General features: G+C 36.1%; 1 protein-coding gene across 1 annotated transcript; it reads right to left on the reverse strand.

Annotated features, from left to right (window-relative positions):
• Positions 1-730: 730 nt before the first annotated feature.
• Positions 731-23,106, reverse strand: LOC124159275 (U1 small nuclear ribonucleoprotein 70 kDa-like). The gene is made up of 10 exons (XM_046534977.1): positions 22,819-23,106; positions 22,560-22,677; positions 22,381-22,445; positions 18,284-18,346; positions 17,482-17,563; positions 7,279-7,380; positions 6,208-6,415; positions 3,966-4,241; positions 3,742-3,818; positions 731-1,665 (listed from the first exon to the last, which is right to left on the reverse strand). Exons 1-10 carry the CDS (start codon positions 22,960-22,962, stop codon positions 1,472-1,474), a joined length of 1,329 nt encoding a protein of 442 aa, XP_046390933.1. The 5' UTR covers positions 22,963-23,106; the 3' UTR covers positions 731-1,471.
• Between the last annotated feature and the right edge of the window lie 1,947 nt (positions 23,107-25,053).

Below are 25,053 nucleotides of genomic sequence, written 5' to 3' on the forward strand. Positions count from 1 at the left end.
CATCGGCTGTCGTTATAGCGGGGGTGTCGCTATAGCCTGTACTCGCTTTAACGAGGTTCCACTGTACTAAATTTAGAAATTCCTCCAAGAGTAGCATCACAAAAATCATTATTGCATGATCTTCCACATTTGCTTTAAACTTCCTACAGCAATACCAATTGCATGAATTCTTTATAAAGTACTATTATTAACTTATGATACACTGATACTATAATAGTATATAATTAATAATCATTAAGTGCCTCTTCAAGATGACAAAATGTAGACTTTAGAAGTCAACGAAGTATTACCAAAAACCCCACAATTTGGACATACTTCAAGTGAACAAATATTAATTTAACGCTTGTACCTTTTCATATAATCTGAAAGCCAAACGTTTATGAGAGGAAGAGGCATGCTGGTCAAATAGAAGTAGGTAGGATGTCCGACCATCATGAAGTGCTTCAAAACTAATTTCATCTTTGCTTCATTGGAAAATCACAATGGTAGTGTCAAGGTATCTAAATCAGGGGTTTCAAATGGAAATTGATAAGCCCTATTTTATTCATTTAGTTGGTAACTAATCAACCTATAAACTTACCAAAAAGCACACACTTAGTACACACCCGACACATCAGCATACCTTCCTGAATGAATCGCAGCAATACGTGCACAAAAAATACTGCAGTAACAAATTATATTTAATACAAGAGAAATGTTATTTATATGGTCAAATAAAATTTTCTGTGTGTTAAGGAGTTGTTACAGATTTAATGCATTAACCGAAGTAAATTATTACTTCACTACTGAAAATACATGGATCACATGGGAGGATCATCAGTTTTAACTTATCACATGGTAATCAAACCATGAATTTGACAAGGTTTGCTTACAGAAAACCAACAATTGACATGATGGACTAGGACTTCAGGTGCTATACTCGTATGCAGGTTACTTGTTTTTCAAATTCAAGGAAAAAGTTCATAGGGTCACAAAGAATGATTAAAATTCATACCTATTTCAGAGTTAAAATTGAATTCAAGCTCCAAAATAATATATTTTTAAAATAATTACCTTCAAATTAATGCCCCAGAGTAATTAAAAATGTACAATTAAGTTAGGGCAACTATACATCAATTGATTAGCGAAAACTTGATGTAAATGAGTTCCATTATTTCACTTACCTGCATACAAAAGAAAATTCTCCACACACAAAATGTAAAAACTGAAACCCACAAAAAGTTACTTTGGTACACATATACCCATTACATCAAACACACGAAGCCTGTCACAGTCATAAGTCAGGATAAAGCAAAAGTTGCACTGTTATCAGAAATATGGGTGTTTTTCAGACTTGGGGCAGAGAAAACCAAGCCTATAATTACATAAAAGAGACTCAATATCCCTCTGCATATTATGAAATGCAACAATTCTGCAGCTGATGCTTACTTAAGGGGATCCACCACCCCTAAGCTGTTAGTCAACATCAGAGCTAATATTGGTCATCCTCATATTCATTAAATTGTCGTCCATTCACACCACGTCCACTGTCACCAACACCAACTCTCTCTTCTCTCCTAACACCCTCCTCCACAAAGTTTTCCCCAGCTTCTCGCTCATACTTAATTGGTGCATCACCATAATTACCCTCGTCACCATAATTTGGACCAGAGTAATCTGGATAATCTGAAGCAGAAATAAAAGTATGTATTAGATGATATCAGACCCAAGATCCATAATAACTTGAAGGATATGAACTAACCTTAAAATTTAAACAGAATGGATTTAAGCATAAATTAGACTGACCATCAACGTCCCATCGTAAGAAAAAACAGCTGGCACTTTAAAATTATTTCACCAGGATATATTTTTATTAGCATTTCAATTGAAATAATTCCTTCGTAGGAGAGCCAGATTGGTCCAAATGATTTGAGTGAACTTTAGGCCAAATCATTGGAATGAATTTCATAGGGAGGTATTCACTCCAATGATGAGGAATAATTTATATTTTCTAACACAGACCAATTAACCCAGGTTGAAATCCATAGAGAAATAAACTGCTCTCTGGATTGTATGTATGGAAGGTGGTGTATGGTGCTTGAGTTAAGTAACAAGTCCTAAATAAGAAGGGATAGTCCTTGAATAAGGCATTACAAGAAAAAGCATCTCAAAAATTAAACAAATGGCCATGATCAGGACAGAAACTAAGGTTCAAGATGGAAACGAAACAGAGAATGGGCATTTGACAACTAGTCAACTACAGAACCCTTTTGATATACTTGAACGATTTACATCCCCATTGTGGATAACACTTCACTGAGCACATTCGACGCTTAACTTTTCAATGGATTAAACAAAATGTTTCATTATCAAGGCAGCGAAAATTGGAGTCCATTTCCTTCAATACTAAGAGATAATCATAGAAGGATAGGGAATGAAGTAGCAGAGGGTGGAAGTAGGTGAGAAAAGAGGGATTACTAATAACACTATAGGACAGACGAGAAGTATGGGAAAGACAGGGAAATAGGTGAAACATATCAGAATAAAGGTTGGCAACAACGTCAACACATATTGAGGCCACAAGGAAACAGATATTTAAGGCAAATAATTGTGAAATATTGTATCATATTATTGCTATTTTCCAGGCTTCCACAATGCCATTTTTTTATTTTTTACTTTTTATTGCGAAAGCTTAACTTTTAGCTCAAAAGAGATTGTGGGCATACTCTTTTATTTCAGGAAATGGACAAACACTGTTTTGCATATTGCATAGAAATCATGATGAGAAAAATAAAGAAATGTGGAATTTATGGGGCAGCATTCCTTCCCCAGTTCAACAAATCAACCAAGAACAGATGGAAACCTTAAATTGTATTCTTAATTTTGGTGAAATATTTTGAATAATAAATTCTCCGTGCATTGTAAAACATTCGATAGGCTTGTAAAATTTTCAATACACTGCTTTGAAGAGATGAAAGACGGATACTCAAATAAACAAGTCAAGGAAAACTTATCCTTTCAAAAATGGTTTGGTCCTATTGCCATCAGGTACCTGAAACATGCACTAATAGGACTTAACCTATTTTAACCCTATGTTGCCTCTTAAGTAACATCAAAAATGTATACATTATCACATCTATTCAGGAAACATTTAAGCAGGGTGTTTTTTTGTGCTGTTAAGTTTAATGGTGAACAATGTAGCTGCCACAAATTATTATGAATGAGTAGAAGATTTTCACTATTTAAAATGAGATGTCTTGAAATTTAATTTCTCCCAGAAACAGCTCTGGGTTAGAAAGGGTTAAGTTGAAGCAAAAAATATAAGTTTAACATACAAGAATAAATTTCAGAATCATATTCTGAAATGAATGAGTCAATCGCAATAGGGCATGGAATCAAATGACACTTCAAATAATTCAAGGCAGGATGCAGCATCACAACTTATCCTAAAATTGGGTCCAATCAGTTACTTTAGTCAAAAACAGACAGCACATAATGGAAAATGGGAGCTGTCCGAAGGTCATAGCCAAGGATGGGGCCTAACTGATTCTTAAGTTACATTGCTTGGAAAAAAAACAAAAATCTTGCTGAAATAACAAACATTTCAATAGCCCCTGTACATATTAGGGGTCACCAGCTTCCGAAAATTTTCTTATTTGAGAGTGGCTAAGCGTAGAAGAATTTATCATTCCAACAACCATTGCTATTTCTAGCAAATACATTTATAATATAAATAGTTAACAGACATTAAAGAACACTAACCATCAGGTGGCTCCTGTTTAATCCTGATTTCTGGCTCTTCTGGCCGTTCATAGTCTCTATCTCGCCTATCCTTATCCCTGTGAAAAAAGGAGAAACTAAGTAAGTTGATAATACATTTTACGCCACTATATCAGCACAGTTTGGAAGCATAAATCAAATGCAAAGCACAAGCCAAATACTAAAATACTCCACAAAAAGGATCAAGAATTTTCAATGACGAGTACCTGTCTCGGTCCCTCTCCTTGTCACGCCGATCTTTCTTCCTATCACCCCTCTCTCGATCTCCACCTCTGGAATCTCCTGTGCGACGAGATCGATCTCTTTTCCGGTCTCTATCTCTATCCCGATCACGATCTCTGTCACGGTCACCCCTTGAAGAACGATGAGGCACAGGCTCTTCTACACCAGAAGCCATACTATCATCCATACCACCATCTGTAGCCAAGGAGGGATCCCTTCTATCCCTTGAACGTCTAGAACGCTTTCTTTCCCTGCTGCGGCTATAAATAGTGTTTAAGTACATTTAATATTAATGCAACTCATAAAATATATAATTAAAATATATATATTTAAAATATATATTAAAAATATATGTCTTTGCAGAAAAATTAATGCTGGAAACTATTTCATATGACCATAGAAGAAGATCAGCAGCCATTTCACCACACCATAACCCTAGTAAATTTAATATTCTGGTATTTGTTTAACATCAAATTGAATTTTTAGTAACAGGTTTGATTAAAAATATTATAAAGGTACACTTCTTACACGTTATCATCAGCACCACAAGGAAGAACACTAGAGATAACATTTAACTTGATATAAAATAAAAACCAACAACACCTATCATAAACTCTATTAAGGAAGCCATGTGTCTTTTCCACTGCATGCTTCATTCCATACCAGCTTCTGCAAGAGTATCTTTGATAAATTAGATCATTTATAATACCTACGATACATTGAGATGACAATGAGATATCTGAAATGCTACTAATATCAGAGGTCTACAAGAATAACACTGTTAAGTCATAAACACAGAAAACCAACTTGGAAGGAAAAGTCACCAGGAATACCAAAACATAGCACTACATGATTTGATCTCATGATCTGATCATGTAATTTCATTTGATCTCATAACTGAATAATTCCCCATGAAATAATCCATGGCATAAGAGATATATCCAGGTCATATTTTTCAAATATGGTCTCTTTACTACAACTGTCACTGTAATGAACATGAGAAAATGAACCATGTAATTGTTCAATAACAATTTATTCTACACAATGATCTCTCTTATGAAACAACTACTCGCAGATGAAAATGTTAAAAAATAAAATATTCATGAAAGAGAATCTAATGAGTTGAATAGCTGCAATTTCATTTACACATTTCTAACTTAGGTGACTGGCTTTAACAATGCAATTAATGAATGAAGATGTACTTCGTCAGCTTTCAGATAAAACCATACTATCTTATATGTGAAATACCATCTTATATATGAAATACATGATATACTTATCTAATGTGAATTTATACCCGAGATGGTTTTTAATGATGAATACAAAAACTGACATATTCACAAAATATCACTTATTTAAATAAAATATTATAAAAAGTATTCCTGCTACTTAAGGAAAAGTTTTTCCGTGATCAAGAATTTATGAACATAATTAAGAAATCTTATCTGTACTGCTAAATAACATGAACTTGCTTTAGCATTAATATTGTGAATAAAGATTGTTCAACTGCCCAGGTATGAGAACTTCTACTGCCTAAGAACCAATGGAAAAAAATTTTTGTCAGCACTAAGCTAAACTGCTGTAACCAAAGAAAGGCAACAGCAAAATCAGCTCAAATGCTATTAATATCCCTGGCTTTTACGACGCAAATCACAAAATGAGATTGAAGTGCGTGAACAAAACCAGGACATGTAGAATGAATATGTTGCAGTAATGAACAGAGCAATCCAATTCTTTCAAGTAATTAACAATAAATAACTTTCTAGCTATTAAAACTGATTACCTGTAATTACATAAGTAATCACATGGCAAAAATGCATAAGCATATCAACAATGAGATGTTTTATAAGAAAAATAAATTACAACTATTATTCAATCAATATTAACCGATTAAACTATATGATACCTGAAAATACAATGCAAAACACAGAGGCGCAGCTAGGAAATAAGGGGTTTTAGGCGCAACTAATACTGGGCAAGCGGGAGGTTCAGGTGACCTCCCCCAGAAAAATTTGAAGATAAATGGTTAAAATGGTGATTTTTTCAGGTTTCTAAGGGATATTTCATTAGTTATAGCACTATTACATATATAATATTAATTCAATGAAGTAAAATGGATTAAACTTAAAAATTTCTCTGAGCTCTGGGGGGTTTTATCCCCGAAATCCCCCCTCGCTGCGCCTCTGGCAAGACACACAATCACTTACTGATTACCAAATTTCCTACCTTCTGCTTCCTCTCCTTTTCTTGTCGCGTTCCCGGCTACGAGACCTCCTCCTTTCCCTCTCCCGCTCCACTACTGGCCCTCTACCTTCTCGTGTTTCCCTCTCCCTCTCAGCCCGATATCTTTCGCGTTCTCTTTCATTATCCTCACGTCCTGAGTGCTTAATGTTCACATCTGGACCACCTCTCCTTGTACCTCCCAAACCACCTCCTACACATCAGAGAGAGAGATTCAATATTCATGCCTGCATTACATTTTAGTTCAATTTAACAGCACCAAATGAATAGGCAATATACTTTAAATAAATGTCTTCTTTGCCACAAAAAATAACACTGTTTTATAAACAACTCAAAACCAACTTGAAAATCTGTTCCATGATTTTCAAAGCACGTGCAGGAAATGATTTCATAGAATAAACAGGACAAAATTGAATAAATCTGAAATCATACAATTACTAAAGAGCAGTTAGACCTCATGAAAGATTCGAAAAAGCTTGAATTTATTTTTTCAATGGAAATCCTTAACATAAAGAATTCATAATAAAATTTGCAAATAGAAGTTGACCATTCAATTACATCAATAGCATGCATAATACTACCTAAGTAACAATTAATGTTGATGATGGGAGAAAAACCATAAATCAAGCAATAATGGACGACAATTGTTGTTGACAGTGCGGAACAAAGAATAGAGTATCTTTGTGAAAATTGTGGCAAGTGGGCATCTTCGCTCCCGAAGGCTTTTGCCGGAAGAACTTATTGTGTTGGCAATCTGTGCGGAAAATTAAATTTGTGAAGTAATATAACATGCTGCTGCTCCCGGTCTTTGTCTTGAGTACCTGTCATAGACAACTGTGTTTGCGATTCATGATAAGTAACTTTGAAAAATTGCTGTATGTGTTGTCACCCAATTTTCTTCATTCGTGTGTTAATTTGATTTGCATTTAATATTTATGTGTTCATTAGTGTTTAATTTTTATGTGTAAATAAAACTTGTAAAGTTACGGAGAAATAAAAACGTTACAATAGATAATGCTTGGGATGAAATAGAGGGGTAGCTAATAATCAACAAACCTAATCTCCTTGGAAGCCAGCCTTTCACAGTCCTTCCTCGCTCAACATCCACCAGCACACGCCTACCATCAATCTTCTTTCCATCAGCATGCTTATAGGCCGCTATACGTGAGCCAAGGCAGGGAGCAGGATACAGGTTGGGGGATACGATAAGGTGGCAGCAGGTAAGTTTGGACCGAAGGTAAGGGGATCAGACAGGGGTGGGGTTTAAAAAGGGAGGAGGAGGAGAAAAGTGGCTTCATCAATTACCATTTCTTACACAACATCCCAGAAAAACTTAGCTGTTGAAACTATCATCTCGTAATTACCAAATACAAGATGACAGCGACTATAGGAGGCAAAAAATCATTAGGGCTGCTGAGAAAAACCTACCACCTGCCGGCTGGGACCTCAAAAACTAAGGTTATACAGTACCTTTCTTCTTCACAACCACATAAAAGTAGGAAAAACTAAAATAAAGATAGTTAGGTTGAGTGTGTCCCTATTCCATTACCCTAGGCTCATATCGGATTTATCATAAGGTAAGCTCAAGAATCACCAAGAATTGAAAAAAAAATCCTCACATAACTATGTAAATGAATACTGAGATGACAGTCACAAAATAAAAATAATTTGGAAGGATAACTTTCCAAAGTAAATATCAACTCCTACATTTTGTTTCATAATTCACTCTAAAGAATCTTATGACAATTGAACTGAAGATTTCATCAGAAGAGATCCGCCCAAAGAACCTGTTGATATGGTGTAAGCTCACTGAAGAGCAAAATATTGGTATAACATCCACGCAGAGCGAGAGACAAACGTCCACAATTAACCCCCAATAACCTCCCAAATTATAGGTTCCATCTAACCTATTTCTTCTATAAAACCCATCTGTCTTCCGAATTTTCAGCGAATTATATCAGATGTAAACCATTGAACCCACCTTAGCATCAATAGATATTTATAACTTTATGGTGAAAAAATAGCACAGATGCACATGAAACTAAGGAAGGAGAACAGGCAGAAGCAATGGCTGAGACTGAACCACCCACAGATGACTTGCAAATCTGACCTCTATGTGTAAGGGTGTTGAAATTTTTAATTAGAAACGACCATTCCCACTTACTTTCCTTCAAAACAGAAAAAAATGACATGCACAGAGAGCAAAATGGCATGTTTGGAAATTACAGGATTAATTTTTAATGAGGCACTTTTAATTGAAGAAACATACCTACCACGGAAATGGCATACTTACAGAAAGCTAGCCTCTTTAAGGCTGGCAAAAAAATGAGGCCAAGTATGTAAGCTCCCTCCCGTTTTAATCTCTTGTTTGAATCATGAGCATTGGTCGATTCGGACTGCATTTGGCTCTCCCCTTCTTTCCACATCCATCTCGTAAGTCATTACATGATCAAGACTAACCCACTGGTTTTATCGAACTGCAGTCACCCGGGCGATTTGTTTTAAGTCTTCCTCCACCCCTCGGCATGGCTTGAACAACACATTTACCTGGTGCGCCAATTTTTATGATAATTTACTTACGTCAACCCTGAGTTAGCGCATATTTACTCTAGCTATTTCAAATTGGTTACCACACCAATGATCTTACCCTTTGCCATCCAATGGCATCAAAGGCAACACGTTAACCCTAACTACATTCATTTAAAGTAAAAGGGAAGCCTAACATTTAAGGAAACGTGGTGTTTGTTTCAACAAAATTACCCAAACTAAGAAATAATGAGTATCACCAAACTTGTACTTCATTTTGTGGTACAGATAAGAATTTAAAATGGTCTTCTGAATAACTAAATCTAAAACTAAAATTTTCAAATTTAGCTATTGCTACAGTAAAATCACCCACCCTCAATAAGAAAAGATTTACTACTGACCCTGGACTACTAATCCCAATTTGAGTTTGATATATGCAGAAATATGAAGCCTCCACAACACCACGTTTCAAAGGTAATTGTTCCCAGGGGTAAAACATTAAGTCATGGCATGAGAAAGAGAGAAAGAAATGTATACGCTATTTTGCTTTAAGCCAGAGAACTTTGGAAAATTTAAGGGATACTAGAGATAAAAGGGTCACTTCACATCCAATGTATGTGTTTCCATTTTTGTATGCAGGGTCTTACCACACATACAAACCTATATAGCCAGCTATGTTTGGTATTTCACACATAAGAGGGCACTAGTTGCCAGCAGCTCGCCATATGCTGTCACCGGGAATAAGACAAAACTGTATTAACAACTTTTAAATATGAAGGCGAACAGCAAGGGGGCTAAAAGGTACACTTCATAAGAATTGATACAATGATTTTAACACACAATGGAATCAGCTGGCTAAAAATAACAAGAAATTAATAAAGAGCTATGCTACTGCGGCCCTAATCCTGGTTACAAAAAGAGGGGATGAGTTAGGTTATGTTCAAGTGAGTACTTAATAAACATGAGAGTGAGCAGTAAAAGTATGAAGTTACAATCCTATGGTTTGGGGTCTATGAAAATTAAGTTTACAGCCTCTTTATAACTTACCGAATACCAAATTCAATAAACATACGGAATGATCAAGGGACAAAAAGGAGTGAGAGGGCAGATGGAAATGCTCATCAAGTGAAATGAAAATAATTTTCTAAACCAATTGTCTTCCATATACATACTACATCAAGCGATTTCAAAGAGCAGACAATCCAGAAGAAACATCTCAATGAGAAACCTGCTTCACCTGAACGAACTCGTTCTAGCTCCAAACTTACAACTCTAAATAAAGCCCTATGCAGAATTTCTGGAGGAATTCATTTCATTTTGTAAACAACAGCAGCGGATATTTTGATTAGTAGCTAAGAATTACCACATATATAAAATAAAGACTCTAAACAACTTGTTAACTAGCCTGTGGTTGAGTTGAAGCATCTTTTCTGAAATTGTACTATACTTGTAGAAATTCCGAGTAGTATAAAAAAAATAATAATTTTCAAGATGTATTCAAACCTACTCAGCGGATATGCATCTAATTTAACCAAATTTAAAAATTTAATTGGCATTAAAGCAAAAATGGTACGTGCTAGAAGCTCTCTCAGTCCAATTAACATCAACCTTCAATAATAATTCATGGAATACAATCCTCAATGTAAAGGACTTGATGGTTTATTTGAGAATAAAAAAAAACCCTCATGAGTGGAACATGAGCTTTCAAAATCTATAGCAAATGCCAAAACTTCAACTGAGTTATTGACAGGGAATTATTAATTCATCAATCCACACCATTTCTCGAAATGTTCAGTCATACGCCTAAATCAGATAAGTTGACTCATATTGTACATCAAAACTAGAGGTCATGAAATCCAGTGAAACCCATAAAAATAACACTACCTCATTCAGAACTCGGGCACCTTCTATGGCTATACTAGGAGACCTCTATTTACTATCAACATGCGGTGAACCTGAAACATTTCCCACTAGATGAGATTATCACCATCCTTCATTGTTGATAACCCCACGTACACCATGGCTCTGCAATTAACAGCATATTTATGAAAGTGAAACACTTTACAAGTTATTTACTGTTATTTACGGATTATCATCTTATGAGGGGCTATCATCTTATGAGGGGCAATCATCTTAGAATAGGTGTACTCAATTTTTAAAATTATCTCCACCATTAAACCATAGCTTTAAGGTTAGTCAACTCTAACCAGCAGAATGTTATACCAGTTATTTAAAATTGACTTCATTTTCATTCTAACACTGTAAATACACATTAGAACAATCAACATCCCTGAATTAAATGTGTCTGCAAAAAGCAGCCTTTACTTCTCAAACCAAAGCATTGAAAATTTGTTGACCATTGACACATACAGCAATTGGTCAATCAAATAAGAGGAGTGAGGATACATTGGCTTCGAAGACAAGGGAATTGTTGAGTAACCCTAGAGAATCAAAATCTTAAACCAATGTAGTGCATTCCTGAACAATTACATAGCCAATCAGGAACTAGTGAAGAGAAAATAATTTTTTTAAGCTGCATATTAACGCCCCATACAAACTTTCTATTCCCTCTAAACAGCCAAGTATTTGTTTTACCCGCACAGCTGGACATTTATTCGCTAACTATTCAAGCAATTCATAGCTGTTAAATTATAAAACAAATTCAGCAGGAGCCATATGTTCCTCGTGAAGTTTCCAACTTTCTCAGAAAGAAACCCATTAAACAAGCTAATTGAACATGGTGTGTTTTTCAAAAAGTTCATCAACTACTCCATTAACAACGTGTGAGAGTGTATTATTAGGAAAAAGCAATTGCTGGCAGTTTACCCACAGAATTGCTGGTAATCCACTAGTGCACAGTTTAACCATTACATTCATAGGACGTGACTTATAGACTTCTCATCACTAAATAAATTTTTTTAATTAGAAAACTATAAACAAGGGATAATTTCCATTTGATATCCCAAAATAGAAAAAGGGTATTGACAGACACATACCACCAATTACCTTTGATAAATCTACTTATAGTCAATTGAGACTGGGTCAATCCATTTGAAGTGATCCAAGGTAGGTTGCTTGACCATTTTTAATAATTTTAATTTTTTTATATGTTTTTACTACACAAACGGGAAGTTCAAAACTGATTTTTTTTAAAATTTATTTTACACCGTTTACATGTGGTGGCCATTTTTGTTTTGAATCACGGAGCGTTTTTTCCCTTTGAAGACGTTTGCGTTAAATTGATTATCTCTGGACTGCATCGTGCTACAAGATTGAAACTGGCATCGTTTTTTTCAGTACTTTCTTCCATACAATAGTGATTCATAGCCATAATTCCCCATGCAAATCTTACCTGTCTAAATGGTCTACAAAGTAGGGGGTCGAAAATTGAAGAATTCCACTTTTTAGAAATTAAAAAAACCATGAATGAGAAATTTATCAGAGTTAATATTTTTTTCATAGTAAGATATCATTGAGTACAAACATTTTATAGAGTATCAGCATTGACAACTCACTCGTTAATTGTTAATGAATTTTTAAAATTTGGATTTTTTAAATTTTTGTAAAGTTTGAGGCTGCATATCTCAGATGGGACTGGATAAAAATCCACGATTTTTACACATTATGTAGTCCTTTATGATAGCAAATTGGAGTAAAAATTTCAACATTGATATTTGACTCTGAACCAAGTTATGAATTTTTGAAAATGCAGGAAATTATCATTTTTGCAAATTATGCATATCAGCTATTATAGTATCAACTATATGTTTAACTGTCTTAATTTGAAAAGTTGCCATATAAAGTGTTGAAATAGGTTACTTATTGAGTTGAAAAACACACAAAATGAGCAAAATTACCATGTATTACTTTAGAAATTTACTGTAACTACAATTATTAGTACCGTACTTACATTTTATTTACTGCTTAACCCAAGTGATTGTTAAGCATTGCTCTTATATCTTCAGCTGAGTGCATTGTTTTGGCAGATTTTGCCGAAAACTTTACATTCAGATGTATAATTTGCCAATGGTGAAATAAATTTATTATTATTATTACCGTATAAGCGCGTGTAAGAGGCGCACCTTTTTTCCCAGATATTGCGGCCGAAAATGGGGGTGCGCCTCTTACACAAACTTCTTATCTTCCCCCCCTCCCCTTCACCGGTTGCAAGTTCAAGGGGAACTGAGTGGCCTTGGTTTTCAGCGTGAGTCAGTCATCTGAAACCCTGGGTCAAAATCAAGCGGCAGGCAGGGGAGTTTCTCCCTTAGTGACGTATTTCTAAAATGCTCCTGTTTGAATTTCTTGCAAGCATCGCGCCGTCACGTCGGTACCCCAGAGGTGAACATTGAAAAGATCGCGCGGGGTGATTCGCTCCGGAGCGCGCGCTACATTTATTGCTACGAGTGGGCATCCCGCGGCATTTATACTGCATATAGTAATATTGGTGTCAAAACCTGCGGTTGAAAAAATTCGAACGAACGTGCTCATTGTTGGACTTGATGGTGGATAGAAGAAATCGGAAATGCTTATAAGTGAAGAGCGCTGAAGGAGAGGTCGAGGGGAAGGAGCACGCTCCCTCCCCTCCGTATTTCAAGCTACGAGGCTATGAGCGAAGGAGCAAGGGAAGAACACGTCCGATCTTGCATGTGACGTCGTTGCCTTTAAAGCGAAGGGGCGAAGGCGCAGCAATGTGATATACGCAGTTTGCGTTGCCTGAGTTTCCAGTCCGTCTCGTCTTGTTTGAATGCGCTTATGCTACGCTTGTTTCTTCCGAAATTGTGCTGTTTCGACTATGTTGAATATTAGTAGCCTTATTTTAGCTATAAATCTTTGTGTCAATCAATTAGAGCTCAAAAAACTTAAATGCTGTAAGATATACGTCGCGTTAGGTATAATTGTTTTTAGAACCTCGTGCGTGTCATACAATTGCTGAAAGATATCGAGATATCTTCGAGCTCAGAAGGTGACTCACGTAGCATTTGACCTCCAGAAACTCGGAGAATTGAACCTGGTAGATCGAAAAAGGCCGGCCGGTGCCGGCGTGTGGTCGGTACGTGGGCAAGCTCCAATGCTCTCCCATTGTTCACTATTGAAATGTGGACGGCCGATATTTTACCGGCCGTCCAAAATCGGTGCGTGTGCAAGGGGCCTTAAATCTACGACGTGGTTATTATCCTACAGCGCTGAGATTGCCCCGATTGTTGTTCAATCTCTTGGGAAAGCTCATGCCATTTGCCTGTCGTGTTCTGCCTTAAAATTTTCCACGGCTGCAATTCTATTGCAATACTCCTGCGAGAGCTTTTAAACAAAATTGTTCGTGAGTAGGACAAGCAACGTAGAGCGATGGCGTATGCAAAGAGAAGATCGGAACTCTTTCTACTCCCTCTTATGCCGCCGCAGTTATCAAAATTTCCTCTTTCAAATAGTACTGAAAGAGGACATTTCGATAACTGTCGAAATTCCAGGCATACGTCTGCAACACCGCACGATAGGATAAAAAAATGTCGCAAAATTTTTTTTCTTTATAGCTTCGATCCTCAAAATAGGGGTGCGCCTCTTACACGTGTGCGCCCCTTACACAAGCTTATACGGTATTATAGTAGAGGATGAAATACAAGGTTACCATTGGGTAAACGATCAAGGGACTGTGCATCCATTTGTTTTGTATTTCAAAAATGAAGAAGATAAAGTTTGTAGTCGATCAATTTGCGTGATAAGTGACTACTTGGAGCACAACACTTTGGTCGTCCATGCTTTCCACAAGCATGTAACACAATATATTGGAAACACTTCCTAACATTGAGAAGTTGATTATTTCTCAGATGGAAGTGGGAGTCTGTATAAAAACATAAATTTTTTTCCAACATTTGTAACCAAAAAGCAGACTTAAAACTAGAAGCAGGGTGGCATTTTTTTGCCTCTTGTCATAGTAAAAATTCGTGTGACGGAGTTGGTGTTACTACGAAGTGAGAAGTTAGTAAGGCTAGCCTGCAAAGAACCATTTCAGATCAAATTCTAACAGTAGAGGATATGTATACCTTTTGCAAAGACAATATAAAAGGCATTACTTTCTTTTTCATCAAGAAAGAAGAAATAGCATCTCACATTGAAACACTTCAAACCAGATTTGAAAACTCTTTACCAATAAAAGGGACACGACAATTTCATCGATTTCATGGTGATGCAGAAAATGTAATCAGGTGCTATGTTACATCAGAAAGCAAAATTTATGAATATCATTGTGTAAGTAAAATCTCAACATTGACATTAAAAATAAGTGACTTAGTGGCGTGTGTGTACGATACCCAATGGTGGCTCGCTCAAGTTGAAGAAATAAGTCTAGAAAACAAAGATGTACTTGCACACTTCTATCATCCTGCCGGGCCAAGGTCATCATTTAAAAAGCCTAATAATGATCATGTTTGGATTAAAATGGAAAACATCTTAAGAAAATTATCAGTTCTTGAACTTACAACAGTAACAGGAAGATCCTACTCAATCTTACCTAAACTCTGTGAAGATATAAGTGCAATGCGTAACAATCACTTGGGTTAAGCAGTAAATAAAATGTAAGTACAGTACTAATAATTGTAGTTACAGTAAATTTCTAAAGTAATACATGGTAATTTTGCTCATTTTGTGTGTTTTTCAACTCAATAAGTAACCTATTTCAACACTTTATATGGCAACTTTTCAAATTAAGACAGTTAAACATATAGTTGATACTATAATAGCTGATATGCATAATTTGCAAAAATGATAATTTCCTGCATTTTCAAAAATTCATAACTTGGTTCAGAGTCAAATATCAATGTTGAAATTTTTACTCCAATTTGCTATCATAAAGGACTACATAATGTGTAAAAATCGTGGATTTTTATCCAGTCCCATCTGAGATATGCAGCCTCAAACTTTACAAAAATTTAAAAAATCCAAATTTTAAAAATTCATTAACAATTAACGAGTGAGTTGTCAATGCTGATACTCTATAAAATGTTTGTACTCAATGATATCTTACTATGAAAAAAATATTAACTCTGATAAATTTCTCATTCATGGTTTTTTTAATTTCTAAAAAGTGGAATTCTTCAATTTTCGACCCCCTACTTTGTAGACCATTTAGACAGGTAAGATTTGCATGGGGAATTATGGCTATGAATCACTATTGTATGGAAGAAAGTACTGAAAAAAACGATGCCAGTTTCAATCTTGTAGCACGATGCAGTCCAGAGATAATCAATTTAACGCAAACGTCTTCAAAGGGAAAAAACGCTCCGTGATTCAAAACAAAAATGGCCACCACATGTAAACGGTGTAAAATAAATTTTAAAAAAAATCAGTTTTGAACTTCCCGTTTGTGTAGTAAAAACATATAAAAAAATTAAAATTATTAAAAATGGTCAAGCAACCAACTTATTTATCTTTGGATCACTTCATATGGATTGACCCGACTGTCACTGCTTCCTGACATCGAGTAACAAAAATTTTAGCTGTAATAAGAACAATATGGAATAACAGACGAAATGAAACAACCAATGAATCGTATTGCGCATATCCAACCCATGAAATTCACCAAAAAATCCTAGATTCAAAAAAAAAATACCCAAACAAAAACCATAACAGACAAACGTGATATAATGAATACTATGATTGCACCTGTAACCCACAGCTAAACAAGTCAGGGAAACAAAGTAACAGTCAAAAAGTTTCACTTATAAAACTACGAGAGATCATAAAAATTGACCAAAAATAATAATTAGGAATAGAAAAATGTGTACGACAATCTTATTAAAAATGCTTCCAGCACAGACTGAGAAGTGTCAGTAGGACCAAATTTCAACTATCTTCGAAATGCATACATCACTAAATAAAACTGTTTTAGATAATACTTACCTGCGGGTAGTCTACCTCAGCAGAGATGTAAATTGGAATACTATGAATAGCGTTTCTTAACAGGATCAGGATGAAATATTGTCATCCAATTACGATCATAATAAATAAAGTAGAGGAGAGAGCTCTAAAATAAAAATTGCTACATAGCTTTGAAGATTCCCTTTGGTATCATCCTCACAAAATTCCTTTCTTTTAAGCTTGGAAAACTGAAGTTATTCAAGCTCATTTAACCCAAAATTTTGATAAAAATCCGTTAGTGCCTCAAGGCAGGAAGAAACAGATACGGCTACGTCCAATAGTACTCAAATGAATGAAAAAACTAAACACAGGGATCCACCGCGTGACAAATCCAAAAATCTATAAAAACCTGAAAGTCACTAATTATCAGAATTCCCTGTGATTTTACATAGTCCCTGGTCTGCCACTAGCCGTGAGTTAAATGAGTTTACTTTAACGAGAATAAATCATGAAAATTAATATTTTATGTTCCACTTGTTAATAAGCTATTCTTGTGAAGCATGACAAAAGCAAATAGATGTACATGGACAGACAACAATAATTTGAAATTTAATTTATCAATGGTTTTCAATACAACCATATCAATAAAAATTAAATCAAATTGATTACTTCCTAACTGCCCTCTTCACACCTCTAAGAGAGAGAGCAAATTGAGGATTTTGGGTAAAAGCTGTTTTCATTAGACCCAGAACATTATTCCCCTTGTGTACAGGAAAATGATTAAAGGTAGCCATGACTACTGGCAATTTAAAAAATATAAACGAGTAAATGCAGTTGTTCAGCTTAAACTCTGCAAAAAATCATAAACTGAACGTTACTTACAATGCATATCTCTCTCGTGTTCATATTCGATGAATGCATAACCTCTCGGTTTTCCTGTTTTGGTGTCATGGATAAGCACAATCTAAAATAAAGAAGAAATAACAATAAGTACACTAACAGTTGCACACCCCAAATCCAGGATTACCCACCCACCCCTTTTGTCTCCGAGAGGTTACAGCAGCCCAATATCGTAATGTTATTACATGGAATTTAGGAATTGAATTCCGGTTTCAGGTGGCTAACTCAGATATCCCAAATTTAGATAAAGCAACTGGCAATTACAGGTGAGAATTTCGCACCTGAAAGAAGACTTTTCTCCATAAGTTGGGAGGAGAAAAGTCCCTCATGACAGATTCATGCAAATATGGTAGACATACGCGAGTTAGATGTGTAAAAAATAAAAAAATGTTCAGTAACTAATAGTTGATGCTAATTGTTATAACTTGATCAAATTAAAAATTTTAATACCTATTGCAGAAAAACATTTTTTCAATTTGGGCCACGATTGTGGCTCGTGTACCCACATGTGTAACAGAGTACATACCTACCAATGAGAGTGTCGAAGTTGTTTCAGGTTTCCCACCGGGTGAGGTTCTCCATCTCTGCCGACGTTTCGATGGCCATGTCGTCCATCCCTGATGCCCTGATGACGATGGACGACATGGCCATCGAAACGTCGGCAGAGATAGTGAACCTCATCCGGTGGGAAACCTGAAACAACTTCAACATCATCATACGCCAGGAAAACCTCAGATCTTTCTCACCAGTGAGAGGCTAAGAATTTATAATAATGAGAACTTACTTTTTTAATTGCTCCATACACCTCAAACTCTCTTCTCAGCTTGGACTCAGAGGTGTCATAATTCTGCAGGAGTAAAAACATAAAACACCAATTAAAACCACATGCATTGACACATTATTGAGAGTTATCAGGAAAGATAATTTCAAGAAACTTTAATAAGTTGATGAAACCACTTCAAAATCTGCATAGCAACAACGTCTTTCCAGACAATTTACTAACATTCATCAGTAAGGAAATGTTTACCTTCTTCGTGTGTCTCAAAATATTTTTTAGCGTTTTATTATGAGCATATGAAAGATCATGGGGGTGTTTCAGAGTCTCCCTTTCCGATCGGATCGGGAAACTTGACGCGGATTCTACGTAGCTTACTATTGGCCAGGCAATCTGTGCGTTTCGGACTGGCTTCCTATCGACTCAAGGCCAGCTTTTCGATCGGATAGAAGTCGAGTGGGCTAGAGGTACCGGAAACTCATTCCGGTTGGTAATGGTGATATGTTATACTGCTGTTTTTTATTAATTATTTAGCTCGAATAAAATAATACCACTTTATTTCATGAGTGCTGATATATGTGGATATTCTGATAGAGTAATATAGGTGTAAGTGACTTTAATTCTCGTGAAAATTAGACGATAAATGCGCAGACTGTATCACCTTTGGTGTACGTTCGTTTGCATTGTTATTTGGACGAATAATTTGGCAAAAAGAACCTGAAATAAGATGGAATGCATGGCGTAATGACTTACAAATATGTAGGTAGCATAATGCATTGAATACGTGTCTGTGGGTTTGGAAGTATAACAATTTGTCTAATTTGATATGATTGTGTGCGTGACTTGGCATCGTAGTTACATCGAAATTAGACGTGGTTATGTACCTAATTCAGTTGATTCCATGGTGTACATTCTAAATATTCGTTTTAATATGAAATATTAGTTCAAGCATAACGGGAATACACAGTAACAACTATACAGAAGCACCCTCACACCATCTTGTCATCTATAATCCACAAATTTCGGAACTCTTCCATTAAGTGATGGTGGTGCAGTGGGTTAAGGCAGTAGTAAGAGAGGCAATGGATAAGAGTTCAAATCCCTTTTGCAGCGATTATTTTTTTCTCTGTTGAAGTATCGCACACTGACTTATAATTTAGAAGATGTATTTAAAGGTGCAACAATAGGAACAGTTTGTCATTTTCGTACAAAATAAAATGAAGTAATAAAAATACCCAAGTACGTGCAAAACATATAACAAACTAACCACATTATTTTGTGTTATTTTAACGTACATTACTTGAGCCATTAATAATAATGGACACTAATCAACCTAATTTAATCGCTGTATTTCCTTCTGGCGTACCTCCACTTTTACGGAAAATTTGTAAGACGTTTATGGCATATCATGAAGGCCATAACATCATCTATGATAGTCAATATTCATATTTAATTAAGATACTGAATGAAAATATGACAATTTGGTTAAAAAATTGAGTAAGTAAACCATATGTTGTTGGAAAAAATGATGGATTTCACGATTACCTGTAGTTTAGTTCTTACGAACAATCAACTATGATCTCACGAGAGTGAAAGAACAAACTCGTTCAAAATTTTCCTTCACTCCCGTAATTTGCTCAAAACGACAGGGTATTACATTAAAAAAACTACAGACGAACAATTCTAAAATTATTTTACCCCGCAACAACGTCAATTATGTGACAATGTATCAATTAGTACTTATGCATGACCGCATATACCTTTCGCCTCCCTTGTGAAGTGTCAAATCTTGCGGGAGGTTATATTCGCTGCTCACTTGTCTCTTGAAAATTGTTACGTTTTCTCGTTTCCAGTTTAGGATGACTGTTGAGGTCATACCAAAAGCGGAACGCTTTCAGAGAGTATGTGTGAAACGCACGGAAGACGAGCGTAGGATAGGTTCCCGATCGACTAGGAATGAATCCGTTTCCGACGCCGCCAAAACTACGAGACTCTGAAACACCCTGCATATTACAGAAATCATTATGTACATGCACAAAAAATAAGAGAACTATGAAAAAGAAAAATGAAAGAATTATGGCTGAGTGAGAGAGATTCTTTAAAGTAGTGTGAGGAATTTAAAAAAAAAAGCTGCAGAGGGGGCACTAGGTCTTTACAGAAGAGAAAATAACCCATACTAGTGGAATGAGGGCAAAATGCACAAAACAGGATGATGGATGTTCCATCTGATGGATATAGTGCTACACTGCAAGTACCCTCCAGAAAGCACTCACCCGTTGGGGGGCGGGGGGTTCTAAACACACTAACTACGCCGATTTATTTCCTAAAATTCAACTCTTAACTTGATTGACCATTCAGTCGTCCTAACTATTAGGTTTGCATCATGACCTATTCTCTTTTTCCCACTTCTCTACTTGAGGTTCGACAGAGTAAAGTAATGCAGTAAATCAAATCAACTAGAACATGGACAACACAGTTCTCAGTAATGACATTTTAGGCAACAGTGCAGGTCAGTTCACAGAAACATTAAGTGACTGGCAATTTAAGAACATAATTGATATTATAATGCTAGCAGCAGCATTAAAAGAGAGAATGTACTGACCTATTAATGTCTATTTTTAAGCATTCACAATTCTATTTCAGGTTTTACTTTTGTGAGGGGGACTTTGGACACATGCTGTATGATAATAAGTATAAGTGTATCCATACCTTCATGAGGACATACTTGAAATAATGGTCAGTAAATGTAAGACTAAACATGTAGTTTTAGTGAATGTGGCTCTTGTTTGTAATTTATTTAAGAACAATACTTGTCTTGTGGCAGCGGAGGGGAAAAAGAGCCCAATTGGCTCAGAAACTGTGAAATGATGCTCTTTAACTGGAATTCACACATTTTTCAAGTGTTTATGGAAAAAAAGATATCAACATGTATTAGATCCTCACTGTACATTATAGGATAAATGAAAATAATAATTAAAATAAAATTATGTAAATAATACACTTCAATCATTTAACTTTCTTTCAAAGAGTGGTGAAATGAGTCCGGCTGATCTGGTGCTGTACAAATTCAGCCTCACTTTCACTGAAAAAGTACATTCTTCCAGAACCCTTGGTGATGGGAGGGCTGACAGAGCAAATGATGTTACTTATGGGTGTGGAACGGATGTCTTCTCTCTCCTGTCAAGGCTAGTGAAATAATCTATCAGGGCCATAAGGGTGCATAAATTTCTACTTTTGCATCATGTTCTTTCACATGTTTAAATCATGCCTTAGAAACTATGAGAGTGAGAGAAGAAATATTTCACATTGGTCATTAAATAGGTCTTAGTAGCTAGTGACAAAAATTTCATCAAAATCCAAGTCGGTGGGTGCCATAGCCTGAGTGAACTGACATGAAATGACCCATTGGTGAAATACATGATTAAAACAATGAAATAAAACTTTAACTAAATCTTACATTTACCTACTGATAATAATCTTCTGTCCCCCTAATTTCACTCACTCTGAGCTTTTCCCCTAAGTCTCCCTGAATATTAAAGATTAGGGCTCTCCCCACACTAAGTCAAAGGGTTTGTAGCTAAAAATTTGTTGGAGGTAAGATTAGCGTTAACCATATAATACCAACATACCCACTGCATAAATAAAATGAGGAAATCATGATAACAACAACGTATCCAGCGGGTGAGGTGGAGTCTGATGAGTTCCATCCTAGGAGTTCTGATGCAAAAAGGCTTAAGCATTCCTTTTCAAAAAATCTAAAGGCCTGAGTACCAGATACATTGACACGTAGGAGTTAATTTCTGATTGCATGAGCGATTTTGGTGAACCGGAACGGTAGATGCACGAATCAAATATGAACAGGTTCTACTCTCTGTTTGTGCATTTACGCAACTTAGATGTTTACCGTTTTAGCTTTCTACCTTGCGTTCCTTCTTATTTACATTAACTAGTACGAGCAAATTTACCGGTAAACAGGACTTTGGGCACCTTCGTTCATTTCCATCCCTCATCTACATCTACATACTACTACATAATACCCTGCGACCCACTTCTAGTGTGATCAATGACCATCATGCACCAACTTAGCATTTCACAAAAATACTTACGATTCTCGCCACAAAAAGTGATTTGAAAGGGTCACCCGTCGCCGTAGCAATTCCATGCGGATCCCCTGAAAAAAATAATTTTTGAAAATAATTCTGAGACTCAAAACGAAACGCTAATCAGGAATGGGAGGACTGCATTTCATAAAGATATTTAATGGATTGAAAAATGAATTACGTACACACTGCAATTTCTTGCTCCAATTTATATGCCACTTGCTCCGCTCTCTCTCTACGTCTTCGCTCCAACCTTTCATCTCGAGTCTCAACTCTTGTGGGTGGTGGAGTGTCTTTCGGATCCTAGTTGGATTGATGAAAAGTTACACTTGGCTATAAATATTTATAAATTATAACCCTTCGGAAGATTTCAACATAAATAAGATAAATGTTAACACTTACGCTAACTGACTATCATTTACTAAAATCAAAAACATTACTAACCTCAAACAGAGACAGAAAATCGCCGACGCCAGTATAGCCACGATTTTTCTTCTCGTGGGGAAGCTTGTCCACTGGTGGTAAAAATGGAATGGGCTCTCGTGGCGCAAATAGTGCCAGTAAATTCGGTGGCAGAAATTGCGTCATGATGATGTTTTATATCTAATATCCGTCCCTGATTACAAAATCTCCTTTTTCCTATAAATACATTACTCACAGTTTAGCTACCATCCACTAGTCCGCCATTACCGGTCAACAAGCGCCAGAATTGCATCAAAATTCTTCCGCACCGTAGAGTAGATACTCTGGAGACTGAAATATTATGTATAAGAATATGCCAAACTCATTCTACTGAATCAGTTTTTTTGTGCTAATTTTTATGCAATAAATTCCTTCAATGTAATTTTAATTTAATAGTCCGTAATCCCTGGTAATACAAAATTATCGTACTACGATGGGTCCTGAGATGTTCCCTCTCACGCATAAAAAAATAACACTGATTAACACAATCAACCTTTCCAATTGTAACTTTTCGCTTCAATAAGCGTTAACTATCACTCATAACACGGTCACTGAGAAATATTAATTATAACATTCGTAATTAATACTTTTCAATTAGATGTATCACTACGCGACCTACTCTGTGAAAGTAAGCCAAAATAGGTACCGGCAAGCACAAATTTTTATGTTTATAATGAACATTGAACCGTCCTAAATTCAAATCTATCTTTTAATTTTCAACTAAAATGGTCCAAGTTAGTTGAAGTCATTCTATAAATATATAAAATGAAGTAGATAGTTTTAGCGCCTAATTCAAATTATCTCTAGTCCAAGTCCAAGTATATTTCTCGTTGTTGTTTTCAGCAGTTCCCAGCTTTGCAGCTGTCTCCTGGGTTTAAAAAAAATTCCCTGAGCGAGCATCGATCTCGCTACCTTCACCTCCACAGTCGGACACCGTATCCACTGGGCTTTCGCCCTATTAAATAATCTAGAGTGAATAACAGAAAGCATTCACTGGTCCTTATCAGGGTGCGGCGCTTAAAGTTGTCAAGTATGCCCTTGAAAGAATTCCTGGACAATTTACTACAGACTTGCATAGGTATACAAATAGTATGATAACATTTAGTAAAATGAATAGTCAAAATGGGTGAAAGGATAGAAATCAGCAAGGCCGGATTTTTTCTGGGGGGGCACAAAGGCCTGACAGGAAAACGGTCTCCTTAAAAGAGATTAAAAACAAAACACAACAATTACCATACGAAATATTCCCTTTATTTTAATATGAAAGATATTAATATGGAATTAAATAATTGAGGCTCCGAAATGCACACAACAAAACAAACGTAATGGTAGCTGTATTAAAAATCTTGATCATTTTTTAAGCGTCTAGCGGGGGACACGTTCCCCCCATACCTCACCTCTAAATCCGCCTATGGGCATTAGGCCCATTCGGGGGGGGGGGGGGAAGGGGGAGGAGGTAAGCTCTTTCTCACTGCATTATAAGACCGCTATGTAGCATATTCTCAGCCTCCCTGAACGGAAAAATTTTCTGGGTAAGGGCTTTCAAATCATCTAGCAAAACACGCAAATGGCCACCTGGAGCTAATACTTAGGGATCTGCAGTTCAGCAATAAGTGCCCAGACAAGTAGTGACCAAAAAAACTGCTCCAAGAAAAGGCTATACTGAAAAATAATGAATTTACAAAAAAATTTCTTTGAGAAATGAAGTGTATTTGAATATGAATGTGTAGTATAAAAATTAGTTTAAAACCCTCTGCGCCTTTAAAAATTAGTTAAAAACCTAGTTTTTCAAAATTTTTCCCCCTTGGTTTTGCACCTTTCCCCCCTCCCTGCCCCCCAAATGAAATTCGTGGCACTGACAGCAATAATGTTGAACGCCAAAAGATAAGGCTACGTTGGGCAGCATATAGCCACTATTAGCTATAGCCTTATACTTTATCAGCTCGTTTGTATAGAACATAAATTTATGAGGTTGATAAATAAATACAAATTTCAACTACTTAGAGGTACACTATACAACCATGGCAAGCAATATGATTTCAGTCCTTTTTTCAACTATGTACCTAGGGGCGGATCCAAGATTTCTTTCTGGGGGTGGGGGGGCACAAGCAAGGCCGTATCCAGGATTTTATTCTGGTGGGGACACAAGGACACCTCGTAATAGGAAACGAATGCAATGATAATGCGAGCTTATTAAAAATCTTGCATATTTTTTTA

Source organism: Ischnura elegans, chromosome 5 (assembly GCF_921293095.1).
Source record: "Ischnura elegans chromosome 5, ioIscEleg1.1, whole genome shotgun sequence".
In the NCBI taxonomy this organism is placed as follows: Eukaryota; Metazoa; Arthropoda; class Insecta; order Odonata; family Coenagrionidae; genus Ischnura; species Ischnura elegans.

Bases quoted from the DNA above. Each gene is read 5' to 3' on its own strand.
- LOC124159275 (XM_046534977.1), bottom strand. From the start codon at position 22,962: ATGACGCAATTTCTGCCACCGAATTTACTGGCACTATTTGCGCCACGA. The intron at 18,347-22,380 runs GTAAGTATTTTT...TTACTCCTGCAG, and splicing joins CACTTTTTGTGGCGAGAATC to AATTATGACACCTCTGAGTC. The intron at 3,819-3,965 runs GTACTCGTCATT...CTTTTTTCACAG, and splicing joins AAGGAGAGGGACCGAGACAG to GGATAAGGATAGGCGAGATA.